At 44.9% G+C, this 17,944-nt stretch overlaps 1 protein-coding gene across 3 annotated transcripts in view; it reads right to left on the reverse strand.

Annotated features, from left to right (window-relative positions):
• Positions 1-17,944, reverse strand: part of NTAQ1 (N-terminal glutamine amidase 1) — a 35,782-nt gene that overhangs the window by 10,538 nt on the left and 7,300 nt on the right. For 2 of the 3 annotated variants that reach the window (XM_064442135.1, XM_064442137.1), the window contains exon 6: positions 3,480-3,781. The exons of the other annotated variant lie outside the window; for it this stretch is intronic. In XM_064442135.1, coding sequence (XP_064298205.1) covers positions 3,648-3,781 — 134 coding nt within the window. In that variant the 3' untranslated portion in view covers positions 3,480-3,647. Of the gene's footprint in view, positions 1-3,479; positions 3,782-17,944 lie in introns of those variants that run through there. 3 annotated transcript variants of the gene reach the window in all.

A 17,944-nucleotide genomic window follows, 5' to 3' on the forward strand; every position in this document is an offset into this window, starting at 1 on the left:
GGACTTTCTCCTCGCTTTTTTCAATGCCTGACTAGTCCAAAAAACACCATTTAGGGGCTTGCAGCCGAGAAAAGCCTATAATAACTGGACAACAGAAAGACTTCACTGTGGGAAAGGACAAGGTAAAGAAGGTTGAAAGGGAATGGAAAGCTAAGCTGCACTAAGAATTCATCATACTAAAAGTGAATAAGCAGCATGTCTTTGTGCTGGACACAGCAGGACAGCATCTGGACACAGGGAAGATTAAAAGTCTCAAGGGCTATCGACAGCATGGATATAGGTGAGCACCTGTGGATCCTGCTGTGCCAGTGCACCCCAGCAAATCAGCCCTGCAAGAATGCCAAAGCTTTCATATTATTTCATATCTCACAGTAGCATGAGCCCAGCTCCCTTGCATCACGGAGAGAAGCTCTCCCTTGAGCACCTCTGTGGCTGGGTGGCTGTGCCGGCCAGCTTGGAGCTGTACCTGAGGACCACCAAGTCGTGCTCTGCCGTATGGTGCACCCCATGCGTATGCATGCCTGTGGTACAAAGTTGCTTGAATCTTAGGTGTTTAAATACATCAGAGATCACAGAGCTGATAATCAGTGATGTCTGGCAGTGCAGTTCCCTCCTTGCCATCAGCTTTACAGCAGCAGTTCTTTGCTTCTACTTCTGACATCCACCGCTTCTGCAGGCACTCGGCAAAGCGGCTCTTAACAAACTTTGCTCTCTTGTCTGCAACTTACTGTGGTGCTCAGTGAGTAAACCACACTGGTGGGGCCACCTCACACCTCAGTCTGAGGTGACAGCAGAAAGGTTAAACACAACAAATTCCCCAGAACAATCAGGATGAGGGTTAATTGGGGAGAGAAAGGAGCAGAGAGGGGAGGGAATTCATTTAGTCCTTCTGATGGGACACCAGGGCTAATGAGCATTAGAAAAAAGGGTGGTCTCTGATTATTATGGTGAAGCAAGCAGCTCCTCCTTGTATTTGGGGCCCTAAACGAGCATTTGGTGTATTCCTGAATCCTGTCTATCTGATAGCACACCTTCTGAAACGGTCATGAAATGCCACCAGGCTTGAAGGGCTACAGAGACAGCACCACAATATCAACATGCTCAGCACTGAATGAAATAATTTTCTGGCTTCTACCTATCCCTCTGGAATGACAACTTTTTACCAGAGCTACAAAAAGATTGTTAATTATAGAAAAGCTAGCATCACACACACCCAGCCTGCTTCACGTAAAATTAAGCATCTGTTCAGAATGATTAGAGAGGAGGACTGCCTCTTCACATTGATTTTTTTTTTAAACTTGTATATTCTGGATAGTGGTTGTGACTGTTCTCCTCCTTAACAGCCTCAATCCTGAAACTAGATTAAACCAGGCAAATTCTTGTGTCTGAGCCTCACTAAAGGGAGTGTGTCGTGGATTTCAGGCACTGGAAACCAGCTGAGGATGGCAGCTCAGTGCTCAAATCAAATGTCATACTCAAGTAGGGAGGGATGAGAACTTAATGTTCTGCAACAACTTAAAGAGTCTGTTGAGCAATGCACAGGAACTCTGTGTATATGAGATTCAATCACTTACTTGAAGGATAAGAAGTGCTTAACATAACCCGTTCATCTAAAACGTGGATCTTTAAATTCTCAGCTCTACTGTTGCCTAACCTGGGCACTACGTGCAATGCCCTGGGCACTGTGTTAGCATCTAGATAGAGCTGAGCAGGCAAATTTCTGCTGCTGTGCACATTCACAACCAGCCTTGACATCACTCAAAAATGGTAACAATGTCTTCACTCACTCAAAGCATGCCTTCCACGCAGAAGGAGCTGCCATTTCATCCAAACACACAAAAATCAGACCTTTTACACAGGTGTATCTGGTTAAATCCAGAGCTGCCCCTCTTGGGAGAGCTCTGAGCACCAGTTTATCAGGAATCCCGAGTTCCATCATCTCGATATCTTCTGGTGAAGCTGGTTCACAGAGAGAGAAACTAAAGATCAGCTCTCCCACTCTGCAGATGAGTGCCCCAACAACTGGCCTCCTGTCTGTAGTCCATGCTGGCACCCAAGGAATCCGTGTGGTAGCAGCCTATCTGCACAGCCAACCAGCTGTGCTGCATCTGGCAAGAGAAAGTGGAAGTTTCTACATTCAGCCAGCCTTTATGACACAGAAAAAGAGATGCCTGGATGAAGTTAATCAATACAACAGTTGTTCAACGGTCTGTCTCTGCTGTTAACATGCTGAGTAAATTCTCTGGAACTGATGGGAGATACAGTAATAGAATATGTATGTAACAAACCTATATAACAGTAATATACAGATAAGTATCTTGGAAGTTCTTTTATTTTTCTGTACTTAGAAATAAAAAGATTCCTTAATACTTAAAACCACTGCTGTGCTTTTCCTCACCAAGACTGAAGTCTATCACAAATGTTTATTGTAGTCTCGATCCCAGTACGTTTCCAAGGCCTGGCTGGATAAACCCCTGAGCAGCCTCGTCTGACCTGATTTGAAGAGGAGATTGGACTAGAGACCACCTGACCCTTCTAACCTGAATTATTCTAGCAGTCTGTGATTCTATGATACATATGGAAAGTAGAACAGGTTCAAACCCAGAGAATTGAATACCCCTTCTTAGCCTATTTCTGTAATCCCATGCTTAGGGCACTGTTCTAAGACGTGGGAGGCTTTGCTGCAAACCCCCAATCAACGTGACAGCTTTCCTGGGCTCCCCTGCAAGGATGCAGCTTGGTATCACCTGTAAGGAAATTCAGCAGCAAGCGACCCTGTATGGGAGATTTCTCATTCCCTTCCCCCTAACCGTATGTTCCTGCTGATTTCCTTACACCAGGAAGAACAGCTGTCTGACCTCTTGGCAAGACAGTTCCAGGAGCTAAAAGGCAGAAAATAAATATTACTTCTTTCTGTTGGTTCAGCTTCCTACCCTGGATTACTATGGGGCCAAGCAAATGCCAAGTGCAAGACATGGGGGCAGGTGAGAATTCACAGCCAGTGTAAGAAGGAAAAGCAACTGCATCTTCCAGCAATCATCAGCACTAGAACAGTTTAACCGAAATGGCAGGCATTTAATTCTTCCCTCATACAGCAGAGGAACCTAGATACTGACCTCCTTTTACATAGTGCTTGAGAGTTCAAGACTGCATTCCCTTTGTGGATCTGGCCTTTAGGCATCTGTTAAATAAGGCTAAGTCATAAAGTGAGTGACTAAACTCAGATACACCATCTGTTTATATAAGTGATAGAAATCGTAACATAAAGGAAATATACTGTATCTCACTTTTAAAATGTGGCGACATTTAACAGTTTGAGCTACATTGTTCAAAACTTTATGCATATATTTTTCCAAAAGCTTTTCTTACAGCATATAAATGCTGTTTTCAATTTGGGCACAGTAGATGGAAGAGTAATATGCTTACAGAGGGATGTCTGCCTTTGATTTGACATATTAAAAACCAAGTTCGTTCTTACATAATCAAAATAACAGTTTTTATTCAGTTCATGATATTTCTGATTGGGTATTCTATTTGTCCAAATACTTATTCCATGTAAAGAAATGTGAACCATAAATACAACGTAAAAGCAGCAAAACAAACCACACTGACTCAAAACAGAAGCAGGGAGAACTTCTTTGTTCACTTCACTGTCCTTCCAAGGAATAGCTGTAATCACTCTGTCTGCCAAATCGATGCACAAAGTCTGGAAGGGGAAACACCGAGCCCCATCCCACTTTGGGATTCATACTGATGAAATCATCCAAGTTCATCTTGGAGTCTAAAAAAGGACCAGAAAAGGGACATATTTAAGTTCCCGATGCACGTTCTGTAGCACAGGTGTACATCCACCAAGAAAATGCCCAAAAAACCCTCTTTGATAGTTCAGTTCAAAATAGCGAGGCGTTCACAGCATGCTTGCTGAGCAGCAGTTTGGCATGATTCTGCAAATTGTATGGTGCCACAAAAACTACTATTTCCAATCTCTGAAATATTGCTTTTGCCCCTGATCCCTCTCTGTGCCCGTGGCAGTAATCACATTACCGGATCAGCAGGCATCCTTAGTCACTAGAAACTAGTATGCATAGGGAAGAGTCAGATTTTTCCCTGCAGTAGCAGCCTAGAAAGGTCAAGGAGTGTCAGAGAACTGGGGAGAACTGGAGTGCAAATAATAACAAACACAGGGAACTGCAATGCAACAGGTGCTTGTAGTCTTCCTGCATTTGCACAAACCTGATTACTCAAAAGCAGGGGAGATATTATTCCCCCATTAAGCTCTGAACCAAAGTCAACCAAGTTAGCTTTTGCACTGACTACAGAGGCACTGGATCAGAGCGGCTGTCAGAACTGGAAGTTGCTTGGTCTCTCCCAGAACGATTAGCCCCTTGGCAAACCTACAATTTGTTAATCCCCAGACTCTACAGTATTTGCTCTATATTTGCCTTCCCTCCAGCCCTGCACTTTGTCCTTGCTGTACACCAGCCCAGCCCACTGCAAGGCCGGAATATGCAGACAGGAGGAAATGTCTGACTAACCCAGCCCATAGCCTAGAGGGATGCTCAAGCAAAGAAGGGCACAAATCTAGGCTGGGGGAAAACACTTTGCTCTTTTTAAATCCTGAACCACCGAATAAAGTCAGAGGGGGAAAAGGTTAACTGCCACAGTTTCAAGGGAAAAATAACCATGACTGCTCTTTGCCAGGACTTTGATCTGCTCTGACCCCTGCGGGAGAGGCAGAAACTACTCTGTCCTGTTCATGGATCCCAGAGAGGTCAGTGGAAAGTACTGGTATACAGTTTTGGGTTTAGGTGCTGATTCAGGAAATAAATAGTTAAACGTTACTAATGCAATCTAGTACAGCTCAACAAATGTTGGGGCCCAAGCCAAAACTTAGCCAGGATCAGGATAATGAGGTAGCCTTGGGCTGTAAGATAACAGGAAGCGCCTGTATGATGACTAAAACTTGTTGCTTTGAGGGAGTCAGAAAGGCTTCAAGACAAGAAGTGCCTAAACAAAGTTACATTGCAGAACTACAGAACTCCTGTCTGGAAACCACCTCATGATCCCTGAGGTTCCACTCAGAAGCACCCAGGACAAACAGGCAACGGCCTCAGGACTGCCACTGTCGTAAGGGGCCTCAGGCAAGAATGAACTCAAGGACATCATCTTCCCAAGCCTGACAGGGAACGTCCTTGGGGGGGATGCAAACAACCTAGCAGCAGGCGCCAGGCGGAACCAAGACAAAAGGAACTAAGGACATCTCCATCTAGACAAGAGTCAGAACACCACTTGAAAACAACACACCTTGCAACACACTGACAAGATTACTGGATGGGCCAACTCATGACCATATGTGGAAGAAGGGACTTAAAACGCATGGGTAATTAAGATGCAAGTATTATAATTAGTTCCAGGAAATCTAATGCATATGTATATAACTGAGCAATATACGCTTTGTCCATCATGACTTGTGGTGTGCGAGTTAGGAGGAGCGATTCCCCTTGCACCCAGGGCTGCAATAAACATACCCGCTTTATAACTCTCCGTGAGTTGTAGTTTGTTTCCGTGCCTCAGTGCCACATACACCCTTTTTCTAGAGCTGGCCTGGTAGAATCTTTGCTGACTCAGAACCATGCTGATCAGAGGTTTCCGATTCCTCAGCCTATTCAGCTCTGACTACAAACATCTGTGGGCTTGCTGTTTTATGTTCTCACTGATGATCTGCGCAAATAATCTTTTTAAATGCCCATTAAAAGAAAACTAGAAGAGAATGAGTTTAAAGAACAGAGTGGGAGAGCCATTGGATTTACTGTTATAGCTTTCCCTGCTGTATTTAAGTATTTTAACACGGATGATTCATGTGTGCATTTAAGGCTTAAGACCCCAACAAGAGTAGGCTCTAATGAATGGATTATAAAATCCATAGGACGGAATTTGCTTCAGCTGCAAAAAGCTTGTGTAATTAGGCTTACCATTACAGACAGCATAAGCAAGGAAGGGAAGATGATGTTTGGGAGTCCCAGACCCAGCAGTCCCAGCCATGATCCAGCCCCCAAAGCCCTCTCTTTGCGCCACATCTACACTAAGGCACAGCTTTGTGATTTGCCTAATCCCAGCTCTCACCACTTCCAACTTCTGGCCCCTAATTATTTTCTTGTTAACTTGTTTGGGCTCTGCATGTTGGAAATCCTTATGGCCAGCCAAGCATCTTCCTACTGCTGAAGTGAGTCTGGTAGAAGAGGGCCATTTTCTGCCTGACTATGTGGGGATTTAAAATAGCACAAGCCCAGCAATTTTCTTTTGTGACTCTAGAACAATTAGTAGCAGATAACAGTTCTTACTTGCTGATAGACTGGTAAACCTGTCCTCCAATTCCCAACTTGTGTTTCCCTCCCAGATGCTTTTGTTTTAAAATTAATATGATTCTTCATACAGTTTAAGATTTGAAAGATAAGTAATTCCCTGCTTTATGTGCACCTAGCATCGTAGAATAATAATTTCATAAAACTGCTCTGTGAATGGTAAAGAAGCCCAAAGGGGATTGTTCCGGTAGAGTTACAAACACAGCTGCTGCTGTTAACAACTCTGAAGTTGCTGTCACAATGTCTGTAGGAAGTGAAATATTCCTTTAAATACAGGAGGATTGTGGCAGAGCATAACACAGTCCACCAGATAAGTTTAATGAAAGGAAAAAAAATGTTTTAACAAAGCAAACACGAACATTCTTGTGAAGAGCTGATGGTCTAAGAACCAGTCAGTAGATGGCACTGAAGCAGTATGAGAGCTATCCATAGGAAAAAAACCAGTGAGACCTCTCCCGTTTTATTCAATTCGGGAGGGAACCGTCTCTCTGTGCCTCTCTTCTTACTCATGTGCTGTATCCGAATGCCATGCGTATTATGTTAGACCTTGCAGCTTTAGGAAACAGCTCGGCAAAAATGCATGTGAACACCACAAAGTCCTCTTCCTGAAGCAGATGAAGAGTGGCAAACAGCAGAATTTACAAAAGAGACATCTGGATGCTTTAATTGACAAACCAAGAAGATTTCTCCACAACAGCAAGGAGGAGAACGCCTTATACAACATTTATACAAGGTCAAGAGCAGCAGAATTTTTTTTTTAAGATTTACATATAATGCTAGCTTGCATTTGTGCATGCTGAGCCAATGCTTCCCCTTTGATGAAACCCACTTAATTATGGACACACACTGTCAACGAGACCTAGCTGGCACATTCTGGGATTTCTGCATAATTTTATTTCTTTAATCAAATCTGACACTTTTGCCCTGAGCAGGGATGAACTAAAAGGCCACACACTACCGGGTGGCATTGTTAGCCATGATACTTGTGGCTTCTGCCAACAGTATTTAGAATGCAATATTTCAAACAAGCCTGTGAGCCTTGGCTCACAGACCTTGGACTAACTGTGTAATGACAGCTGCTGAAGGGCTGCTGGAGGTGAGCAAGTCTGAAACAAAGCCTCCAAGATCAGCTCTGCTGCTGCTTAACCTTGGAGGCACCTAAAATTCTTGGAAAGTTGGGCTTTTCAGACACTTCCATAGGCATTTACAGTTCTCTTGAGACCTCCCTTCCTCGCCTGAGCAGGGAGAGAAGTGTTTTTGCAGGCAGTCAGAAAGGCTGTTCCACACTCAGCTGGAGGGTGCTGTCCCAACAGCTGAGACACAACCTGCTGTGCAAACCACCTTGGTCCATCTTGGTGTAAAAACAAAGCTGGTCACCTTAAATTATCTTTCACAGAAAGCAGTGTAATTTCAGTAAGCCACTCACAGAATTTAAATATTTCTATCCTTAGTTGTACCTGTTTGCCCCTATCCTGACTTTATTCTTTATTTCCACAAAAGTTCATGAAGTAAGGACCTAACTTGATAGACTGGAGTTTTATTCTCAAATGAGATGAGCAGAAGGTTCCCAAGAAGTGCTTATGAGCTACTTATATCCGTATCAGTGCTTCTTTTTTGCTTTCACTAGGATCCTACCACCACCTCAGAGAGGAGATACAGAAAGAAACTGCAGACATCTGCCTGGCCTCTGCCTAGCAGCTTGCCTGTTACATAGATGTGCCACACACAGCGCCTCTAGAATTTCTCAACTGCCCTACTCACCCTCTTCAAACAAAAAAACCCCAACCAATTAAAACCCCATCATTTATGACTACCAGGAATTTTAATAATAATAACAGAACAAAAAGCCTTTACAAATCCTGCCAGTGTGCTACTAAACACCTAGGGAGAACTGAAATTCAAGCCAACGCTTTTCAGTGTTGGAGCTGATGCTAACAGTTGTATATAAGCAGTAAGACCATCTGTTCTGAGTAATTTTGAAATGCACTGTGCAAGCTGTATTTTACACAGGCTTGCAGTAAGGAGGGCTGATCTCATCAGGACTCATAAGATAAGCAGAGTCAGACCTCATTAATTTGCGTAGAGAAGACTTAAAAGAAAACCCCAGGCTGGGCTTGCCAGCCCTAGAATGATGAATCTGTGCACCAAATCCTATCTTCTTAATTTTTATTATTTGAACAAAATACCGGACTTGTCCCTGTTTTCTTTCAACTGGCAATGAGGCGGGATCAAGGGAATCTGCTGCAGCTCAGGTATGCTTATTCCAGCAGAGCTGCTTTGAGGATAGGGCTGGGTGAGAAGGCACTATGCACCCCAATAGGTTAGTCAGCTTCTCCTGGCATGCACGGCAGTGCAGTAGAACAGAGGCCAGAGCAATGCCAATAAGAAACAGAGGCCTGGGGCTAAACTAGAGCCAGCTGCAAAAGGCTAATGCTTAGCATGTGAGTTCTGATGAAATATTGAGGAGTTTCAGTGGTTTTTTGTTCAGTTCATTGGTTTGGGGTTGTTTGTTCATTTGTTTGTTTTAAATAATGCTGTGGTGGTGCAGCTCCCAGGGCACTCTGAGATCTCAGGATAAGATATGCATGTTTTGGGAAGAACTCCCATTGTGCTGTTATCTTAGTCACAAGTACCCTCTCGGGCGCTCCCTGGCCACACCTGGGCCATCTGCTGCCTGAATGGACAAGAGGAAATGGCCTCAAGCTGCGTCAGGGGAGGTTTAGATTGGATATCAGCAAAAATGTCTTCACTGACAGAGTGGTCAGGCATCGGAACAGGCTGCCCAGAGAGGTGGTGGAGTCACCATCCCTGGAGGTGTTCAAAACACATGTAGATGTGGCACTTCAGGACATGGCTTAGGAGGCATGGGGGTGTTGGGTTGATGGTTGGACCTGATGATCTGAGAGATTTTTCCCAACCTTAAGCATTCTATGATTCTATGAGTTGTGTACCAGAATGACTCAGCAGCAGTTGTGGCCAGAATGGGAAATACTGACCAAAGCCAATCATCTCAAGATCCAAAAATAGCGATCCAAAAGTGAGACCCTTGGAGCTCTCCGGGACCGCAGCAGGCTGCGTGACCCAGTATCTCTCCCTGAGCTGGGATGCCTCTCAGGGTAGATTTTGCAAGGATGGAAGGATCAGAATCTGCAATTTTGTGAGGACTCAAAGTCCTGACTTCGCAAGTTTCACTGACTGTCCATTGATGAATGCTGGCACGTAATAGTGAACAATTCATGAAACTCACAAAAAGGGAAATTTTGATCACTGGTTAACTTCTGTGTCTGTGTCTACATGTGCAATTTGATTTAGACCTGTTTGCTCATTGGTCTGTGTATGTGTGTGCTTTGATTTAAACCCCATAACCCTGCTGTAGGTTTCAGGTGACCCTTGCCATTCTTGAATCTTTAAGTCGCTATTTTGATTGTAACAAATTTTATTGAACTGCTCCGTTAAACTGGATGATGCTTAGGAATTATACAACCTAATTTTGTGATCGGTCTCAAAACTATTAATAAATCCTAAATAGCTGCTACACCAAAACTGTGTAAAAAAATCTTACTCTGCGACGATTTGTTGTAGTCATCAGGATGGCAAGTAGTATCACCGGTTACTTATGAAAATATGGTACTAACCCGAACCCTGGCTTCTCAAGAGAATAGACCCATGATAATTGGTATAATTGTGAAGCAATAGAGAAGCAGCTAAATGCTGCAAGGGGTTCAACTAAAGATGGGAAAGATAAAGGTATAATCTACAAAATGCTGGGAACATGCCTAGAAGCTGCATGTAGAGAAACAGGGGAAACAACCCGTAAAATGCAAGATCTGCAGGATGAAATAGAAGGACATAAAACTAATGAACTGCTGCTACCAGTAAAAATAGAACAACTGCAAAAACAACTTAAGGAACCTCAATGGAAAGAACAACAATTAGAACATGTTGAAATGCTGCTAATGCAAGCTCCCTCCGAAGCCACCCCGCGACATAGTTAAAAATCAGAAAACTGATCATATCACCCGAGGACTGGGATGGTAATATTTGGAACAATTCTGATAATAACAGCTCAGATGAGGATGACCCCCTATATCCTCCTGAACCTCCACAGTTTATAGCCAGACCCATGATAAAAACTGAATTGCAAACAGGTCCACAGGGAGAGAGAGGCCCAAGTACTCGCAAAACAATCCCATTCAACCTGATTCAGATGGCTAATTTGCAAGAATAACACAGCTGTAAGCCAGGAGAAACTGAAACATAGTGCCCAATGACAGGACATGGGGCAATGGGCCCAGAATGGGCACAAGCTGGAACACAGGAAGTTCCACCTCAATATGAGAAAAAACTTCTTTCCTGTGAGGGTGCCAGAGCAGTGGCACAGGCTGCCCAGGGAGGCTGTGGAGTCCCTTCCCTGGAGACATTCAAACCCGCCTGGACATGTTCCTGTGCCCCTGCTCTGGGTGTCCCTGCTTAGGCAGGGGGGTTGGACAAGGTGATCTCCAGAGGTCCCTTCCAATCCCTGCCATTCTGGGATTCTGGGATTCAGAAACCGAACACCTATGGAGAGCGTGTCTTACTGGGGGCAACAGAATTTTACTGAACACCGATGAGGCTAATGGCTGCTGGGGCCCTGATGTCTTTTTCAATGCTGGTCCTGACCACCTGAGCAATCCCCACTCAATAACAAGTAGGGTGGCATACTGGGCTGGTGGAATAGATATATTGGAGAGAGGAGGGCCTTTGTTAATACCCATTAGATCTTTGGATGAGCTCTCCACAGCTATTACAAAAGCTGCCTGTATTCAGGCCGTGCATGACTGTAGTTCCCTTGATGTTTCCATCTCAGAAACTGTACACTATGCTATGTTAAAGCCATTAATAAAGGGAGCCCCTGCCATGCTTAAGCCTTATCTTATTTTAAAATGAGACGAGATCAAGAGGGACACAGATTTTAATGCTCTGTTAGCCAGAAGGGATGTTGTCAGTGATGAAGATGACCAGGAAGCTACCTTACTTCAAAGAAACCTCCCCAGTTGGGCAGGATTAATGCATGACATCATGAATCATGGATGAAAAATGGGATGGGATGATGTGTCCCGTGGAACAAAAAAGATAGGTCAAAATGTTAGACAGGTTCAGCAAACACCTCAGAGTGACTCTCGAGAACTGGGATCCATTAATCAACATTTCAGAGGGCCCAGGAATTATGAATTATGGAAACAAGCCCTGGCAATGGGTATCCCTAGAGCTGCTATTCAGAGACAACCAGCTAGAGTTATTCTAAGCTTGATAGAAGCTTTTTGAAAGCAAGATGCAGCACTGTCAGCTGCTACTTGGCCCCCCCCCAACAGCTTCTATGGGACCTCCTAATCTGTTCTCCCCTTTGCAAAGGGAGTTGAAGGAACCACAGAAACAGGAACCAAAAAACAGGTAGACTCTGGACAGTTACTGGGCCTGCCTGTCTGGAAAATTCATCAATGGATAAGTGACGATGGCCCTTATATTATGCTTCCTGTAGGTCCTCACCAAAACCCAACTAAATTCCTAATAGATACAGGAGCACAAATACCTATTCTTACCCAAGCTGATGCAGTCACTTTAGGATTACATCCAGGCCGACCTAAAGTTAAATTAAGTGGCATTGATGGTGGCAGTGAATTATGCCCCACTGCTAAAGTAAAAATTTGGCATCCTGGGGAAAAATGAATAAGCTCAGTTCTCTTTGCAGTAAAAGTTTACTATGAAAACGTGCTGGGGTTTGATGTTTTAACACAACGAACCTGGCAGCTACCAAATGGCAGTATATGGTCATTCGTATCTGGAAGTCTCGGGGTGGAACCTACTGACATCCACATTTGGTGACTCCAGTCTCAATAATGCTCCCCAGTATGCAGTGCCGGCTGCAGCCAAAGATGGGATTTCAGCTGTTATTGCAGACTTGAAGTCTCAACAAATTATTTTTAGGACACATTCTCCATATAATTCTCCCGTATGGCCTGTTCGCAAACCTGATGGTAGATGGCACCTTGCAATTGAGTATCAGCATCTTAATGCCAACACTGCACCCTTAACAGCAGCAGTTCCTAATATGGCAAACTTAACTGCCACTCTACAAGCAGCCGCCCATAAATGGGTGGCTGCTTTAGATATCAAGGATATCTTCTTTATAGTCCCCTTGCAAGAACATGATAAACCCCGTTTTGCATTTACTTGGGAAGGAGTAGAGTATATCTTTAACAGGCTTCCCCAAGGTTACAAACACTCCCCTACTATTGCTCATAGGGCACTGGTGGAAATTTACAGCAAATATCAATTCCACCAGAAACCCGCCTCTATCAATACATAGATGACATTCTGATTGGGGGTGATTCCCCAGAGGCAGTAAGAAGAGCAGCCACTTCTGTATGGGAAACCTTAAATAATGCTGGAGTAGTCATACCACTAGACAAGTGTCAGGGACCCGCCCAAGAAGTGCTGGTAGTGCTTCAAGTCCTCCTGATACCTTGGAAACGACAGAAGCTTTGCAGCCTCCCCGATCCAAAAAGGAACTCCAACAAACATTGGGAACGTTAGGATATTGGAGGAAAAACATACCTGGATTCTCAGTTATAGCCAGACCCCGCTACTCCCTCCTACGAAAAGGAAAGCTATGGGAATGGACCAGAGCCTAATTAAACTACAAAACCCCTAATGAAGGAACTGCAAACAGCAATCCCTTGGACCTGTACACCCCTCTGATCCCCACTGTATAATGAGGATTTGCTGAACATGCTTATTGCAGCCTGTTACAGATTGGTCCTAATGGCACGAACGACTTCAGTACAACTGCATTTACAGAGACAGAATGATACTCTGAATGGGAAAAAGGCTTTTATTCTTAGTTAGAGTTGTGAAACAGGTTGAGAAAATACATCAGGGACAGCCTGTACAGACTAGAAGACTGTTAAATTTACTGGAGGCAACCTTAAAAGGAACTGCTCCTCCAGAAGGAATTGCTCAAAAACCCACACTGAGAAAATGGTATGCCTACCTAACAGGAGCTGCTGAGAATATGCAATTAACTGAAGGACACACCAAAGTCTCCAAATTACAGATACCTGTAAATACTGACCCTTTATCTTTGCAACAACCTTTTAAACCGTTATGGATGCTCCACCATTAACTGAGAGTAGGCCAACCAAGGGTATTTGATTCACAGATGCCTCAGCCCAAAGGACAAAAAGGGAAATGGCAATGTAGAGCCATGGCCCTTGACATCACCACCGGCAAGCAGTAAGAACATAGGACAACAGTGAGTACTCTTTAACCCTAGCCGGTCCCTAAAAAGGGTGGAACTTACACTGCACGTTAATGTACCAGCAATAAGATCAGATGGTTCTGCCTTACACTGGCTAGCTAGCACAGTTACATGGACGAACCCTCATCTCTCCAAAACGATCAAAAAGATGTGATTGGTATCTTTGGAACGGGACTGGGAGTACTGAATAGCACACAGCTGGACCCATAATGCAATGGGTGAGCAATTGGCTGATAGGTCGGGCTCAAAGGGCCATAAGTAAATGGGGTTACATTGGCCTGGTGGCCAGTCACTAGCGGGGTCCCGCAGGGATCCATCTCAGGGCTGGTACTCTTTAAGGTCTTCTTCATAAATTACTGGATGCAGGACTTGAAGGAATACTAATTAAGTTTGCTGATGACACAAAATTGGGAGGAGCTGTTGACACTCCTGAGGGCAGAGAGGCCCTGCAGAGGGATCTGAACAGGCTGGAGAGCTGGGCAATCATCAACGATATGAAGTTTAACAAGGGCAAGTGCCAGATTTTGCACCTGGGGCACGGCAACCCTGGGTATACACGCAGACTGGGGAAGGAGAGGCTGGAGAGCAGCTCTGCAGAGAGGGACCTGGGGGTTCTGGTCGGTGGCAAGTTGAACATGAGCCAACGGTGTGCCCTGGCAGCCAAGAGGGCCAACCGTGCCCTGGGGTGCATCAGGCCCTGCGCTGCAGCCGGGCGAGGGAGGGGATTGTCCCGCTCTGCTCTGCGCTGGTGCGGCCTCACCTCGAGTGCTGTGGGCAGTTTGGGGCGCCACAGTGCATTACGGATATAAAGCTACTAGAGAGTGTCCAGGGGAGAGCCATGAAGTTGGTGAAGGGTTTAGAGGGGAAACCATAGGAGGAGCAGCTAAAGTCCCTTGGTTTGTTCAGCCTGGAGAAGAGGAGGCTGAGGGCAGACCTCATTGCTGTCTGCAGCTTCCTCACAAAGGGGGGAGGAGGGGCAGGCGCTGATCTCTTCTCTCTGGTGACCGATGACAGGACCCGAGGGAATGGCAGGAAGATGTGCCAGGGGAGGGTTAGGTTGGGTATTAGGAGGAGGTTCTTCACCCAGGGGGTGGTGGAGCCCTGGAACAGGCTCCCCAGGGAGGCAGTCATGGCACCAGCCTGGCGATATTCAAGAAGCACTTGGACAACGCCTTCAGGGACATGGTGTGAATTTTGGGGTTGTCCTGTGCAGGGACAGGGGTTGGACTCAATGATCCTTGTGGGTCCCTTCCAACTCAGGACATTCTATGATTCTAAGAGTGTCGCCTCTGTCCTCACTACATGCAATGCTTCGGTACGTACCATATACCCAGTCATTATGCTAGGATTAAACCACAACAGAACCATACTCTTATCCCTTAGAACATAAGGTATGAGCCCATCAAAAGCAGGGGAAGTGTCAAACGATGTAAGTGCATGCATTGTGCAGGAACCACAAGGTTTTATTTGCGAAAGTAACAGCCTTAAAGCTCAAGATATCTGTTTTGAACACGGAACAAAATATTTTCCACTTTGAAATACATCCCAATGAGGTTCCTAAAACTAGCTATGTATATTGGGAAGGGATGTGTATGTATGAGAACACTGCGTGAATCCTTGTTAATAAATGATTTGGTTCACAACCTAACCAACCAGTCTAATCTACACGTCTGTAACTTTTCTATGATCATTGATTGTGATTTGAATTTTTCTGTACCCATAACTACTCACAAAGATTTGTCTTTTGATTATATCCTACATCTCGAGCTGCAACCAATACCTATCAGACTGAATCTAACTTCAGTCAAGTGACCACTCCACCGTCCTGATTTGATAAACCTCCTGCAACAAGCACAGGAAACGGGACAAAATATTCTTCTTAAGGTCCATCATAATGGGGAAGAAGTACATCGAGTATCGGAAAAAGTTAAAAGGGCTAGAGAACATCAATGGTGGGAAGTCCTGTTTGGACGGTCTCCAGCCACAACTGGAGAGCTGAACCTGATGCTGCACCCCACTGTAGTTTTACTGACTCTTGCTATTTTGCTTATTGTTACATTGTTTTATACATCAGAGTTTGGAGAATGGCTAAACAAGTTATACTATCACAAGGACACCCCCTCCCCCCCCGCATGTATAATGTTGTCTAACCACATTTAATGAAGCTTTAATACTTATGGAGATTGATGAAACATGAGAAAATGTCCCCTAAATTAAAATTAGAATGCGGCATTGTCTATTTATAGGCACAGAGGCGAGAGGTGACCACACCACCACTTTGTGGAGAGACAGACTGACTTTGGTCAGGGGATGGAATGCGGTGGTGCAGCCCCCTGGGGGCACTCAGATCTCAGGATAAGCCATGCACATTTTGGGAAAAAACTCCCCTTGTGCTGTTATCTTAGTCACAAGTAGAGTGACCTGAGGGTCAGACACTCCCTGGCCACACCTGGGCCATCTACTGACTGAATGGTACGTCAGGACCACCCTGAGATGCTACAGCTCTTTTAAAAATGATGGCCTAGTTCCAACTTCAATTTTTTTTAAGCGTGGAACTGGAATGTGTGACTCAAGCTTATTTTAGACACTTTATTTTGCACCCCCATGAGCAACACAAACAGAGTTTAAGAATTATTCCTTTTGAGTTAAGAAAAAAAATGCTGAACTGGTTACTGATAGAGATTCCATTGCAAAAGGAATTCATGGTCATTAAACATTTCCTGGTATATTTCATAAAAAGTATCACTGGTCCCAGTGTCCTGTCCCAGCTCTACCTATGGTCCTATTTAACTTTCATTTGACTTGGATACTATGGAATTTCCTATTCAGGTTTAACAGCTGCCTTGCTCTGGAAGAGGCAACATTTTAGTATCAAGAGTAAACATTCTTGTCTCTTTAAGTTCATTAAAAGCTTTAAAACTCCGTAGGATAAGAAGAGCAGTGTATATAAATGTAACTAATATGCTTTAGCACATAGAATTGCAGCAACACAATAGTACCAGAGCACTGATTACCTTTAAATACCAATAGTTCACGGGCACATTTAACAGCACAATGCTCATATATTAAAAAAGACCGATACATTTTAATTTACTTTTTCAGTCTTTAAGTGTTTCTTTAACACCAAAGGAGACATATAGCACAGGGAAGTAATATAAGAAGCTTGTATGCTTTTGTATTGGGTTTGCATGGCAAGATTTTGGTAGCAGGGCAGGCAACAAGGGGTGGCTTCTGTGAGAAGCTGCTAGAAGCTTCCCTAATGTCCAACAGAGCCAGTGCCAGACGACTCCAAGACAGACCCATCGCTGGCCAAGGCTAAGCCCATCAGCAACGGTGGTAGTGCCTCTGGGATAACGTATTTAAGAAGGGGGAAAAAAAAAAAAACCCTGGCACAATTGCAGCCAGAGAGAAGATTGAGAATATGTGAGAGAAATAACCCTGCAGACACCAAGGTCAGTGAAGAAGGAGCATCAGGAGGTGCTCCAGGTACCGGAGCAGATATTCCTCTGCAGCCTGTGGTGAAGGCCATGGTGAAGCAGGCTGTCCCCCTGCAGCCTGTGGAGATTAACGTTGGAGCAGACATCTACCTGCAGCCTGTGGAGGACACCATGCCAGACTGGGTAGATGTGCCTGAAGGAGGCTGTGACCCTGTAGGAAGCCCATGCAGGAGCAGGCTCCTGGCAGGACCTGTGGCCCCATGGAGAGAAGAGCTCATGCTGGAGCAGGTTTGCTGGCAGGACTTGTGACCCAGTGGGGGACCCACACTGGAGCAGTCTGTTCCTGAAGGACTGCGCCCCATGGAACAGACCCACTCTGGAGCAGTTCATGAAGAACTATTGCCCATGGAGAGGACTCACATTGGAGAAGTTTGTGGAGGACTGTCTCCTGTGGGAAGGACCCCACACTGGAGCCGGGGAAGAGTGTGAGGAGTCCTCCTGCTGAAGGAGCAGCAGAGATGAGGTGTGATGAACTGACTGGAGCCCCATTCTCCCTCTCCCTGTGCTGCTCGGGGAAAGAGGTAGGGAAACTGGGAGTGAAGTTGAGCCCCCAGGGAAGGGAGGGGTGGGGGAAGGCATTTTAAGATTTGGTTTTATTTCTCATTAACCTACACTGATTTGATTGGTAGCAAATTAAATTAATTTTCCCCAAGTCGAGCCTGTTTTGCCCATGATGGTAATTGCTGAGTTATCTCAACCCACAAGCCTTTTGTTATATTTTCTCACCCCGTCCTGCCACAGAGGGGAGTGATAGAGCAGATTTGGTGGGCACCTGGTGTTCAGCCAGG

The sequence above is a fragment of the Phalacrocorax carbo genome, chromosome 2, assembly GCF_963921805.1.
Source record: "Phalacrocorax carbo chromosome 2, bPhaCar2.1, whole genome shotgun sequence".
Classification (NCBI taxonomy): Eukaryota; Metazoa; Chordata; class Aves; order Suliformes; family Phalacrocoracidae; genus Phalacrocorax; species Phalacrocorax carbo.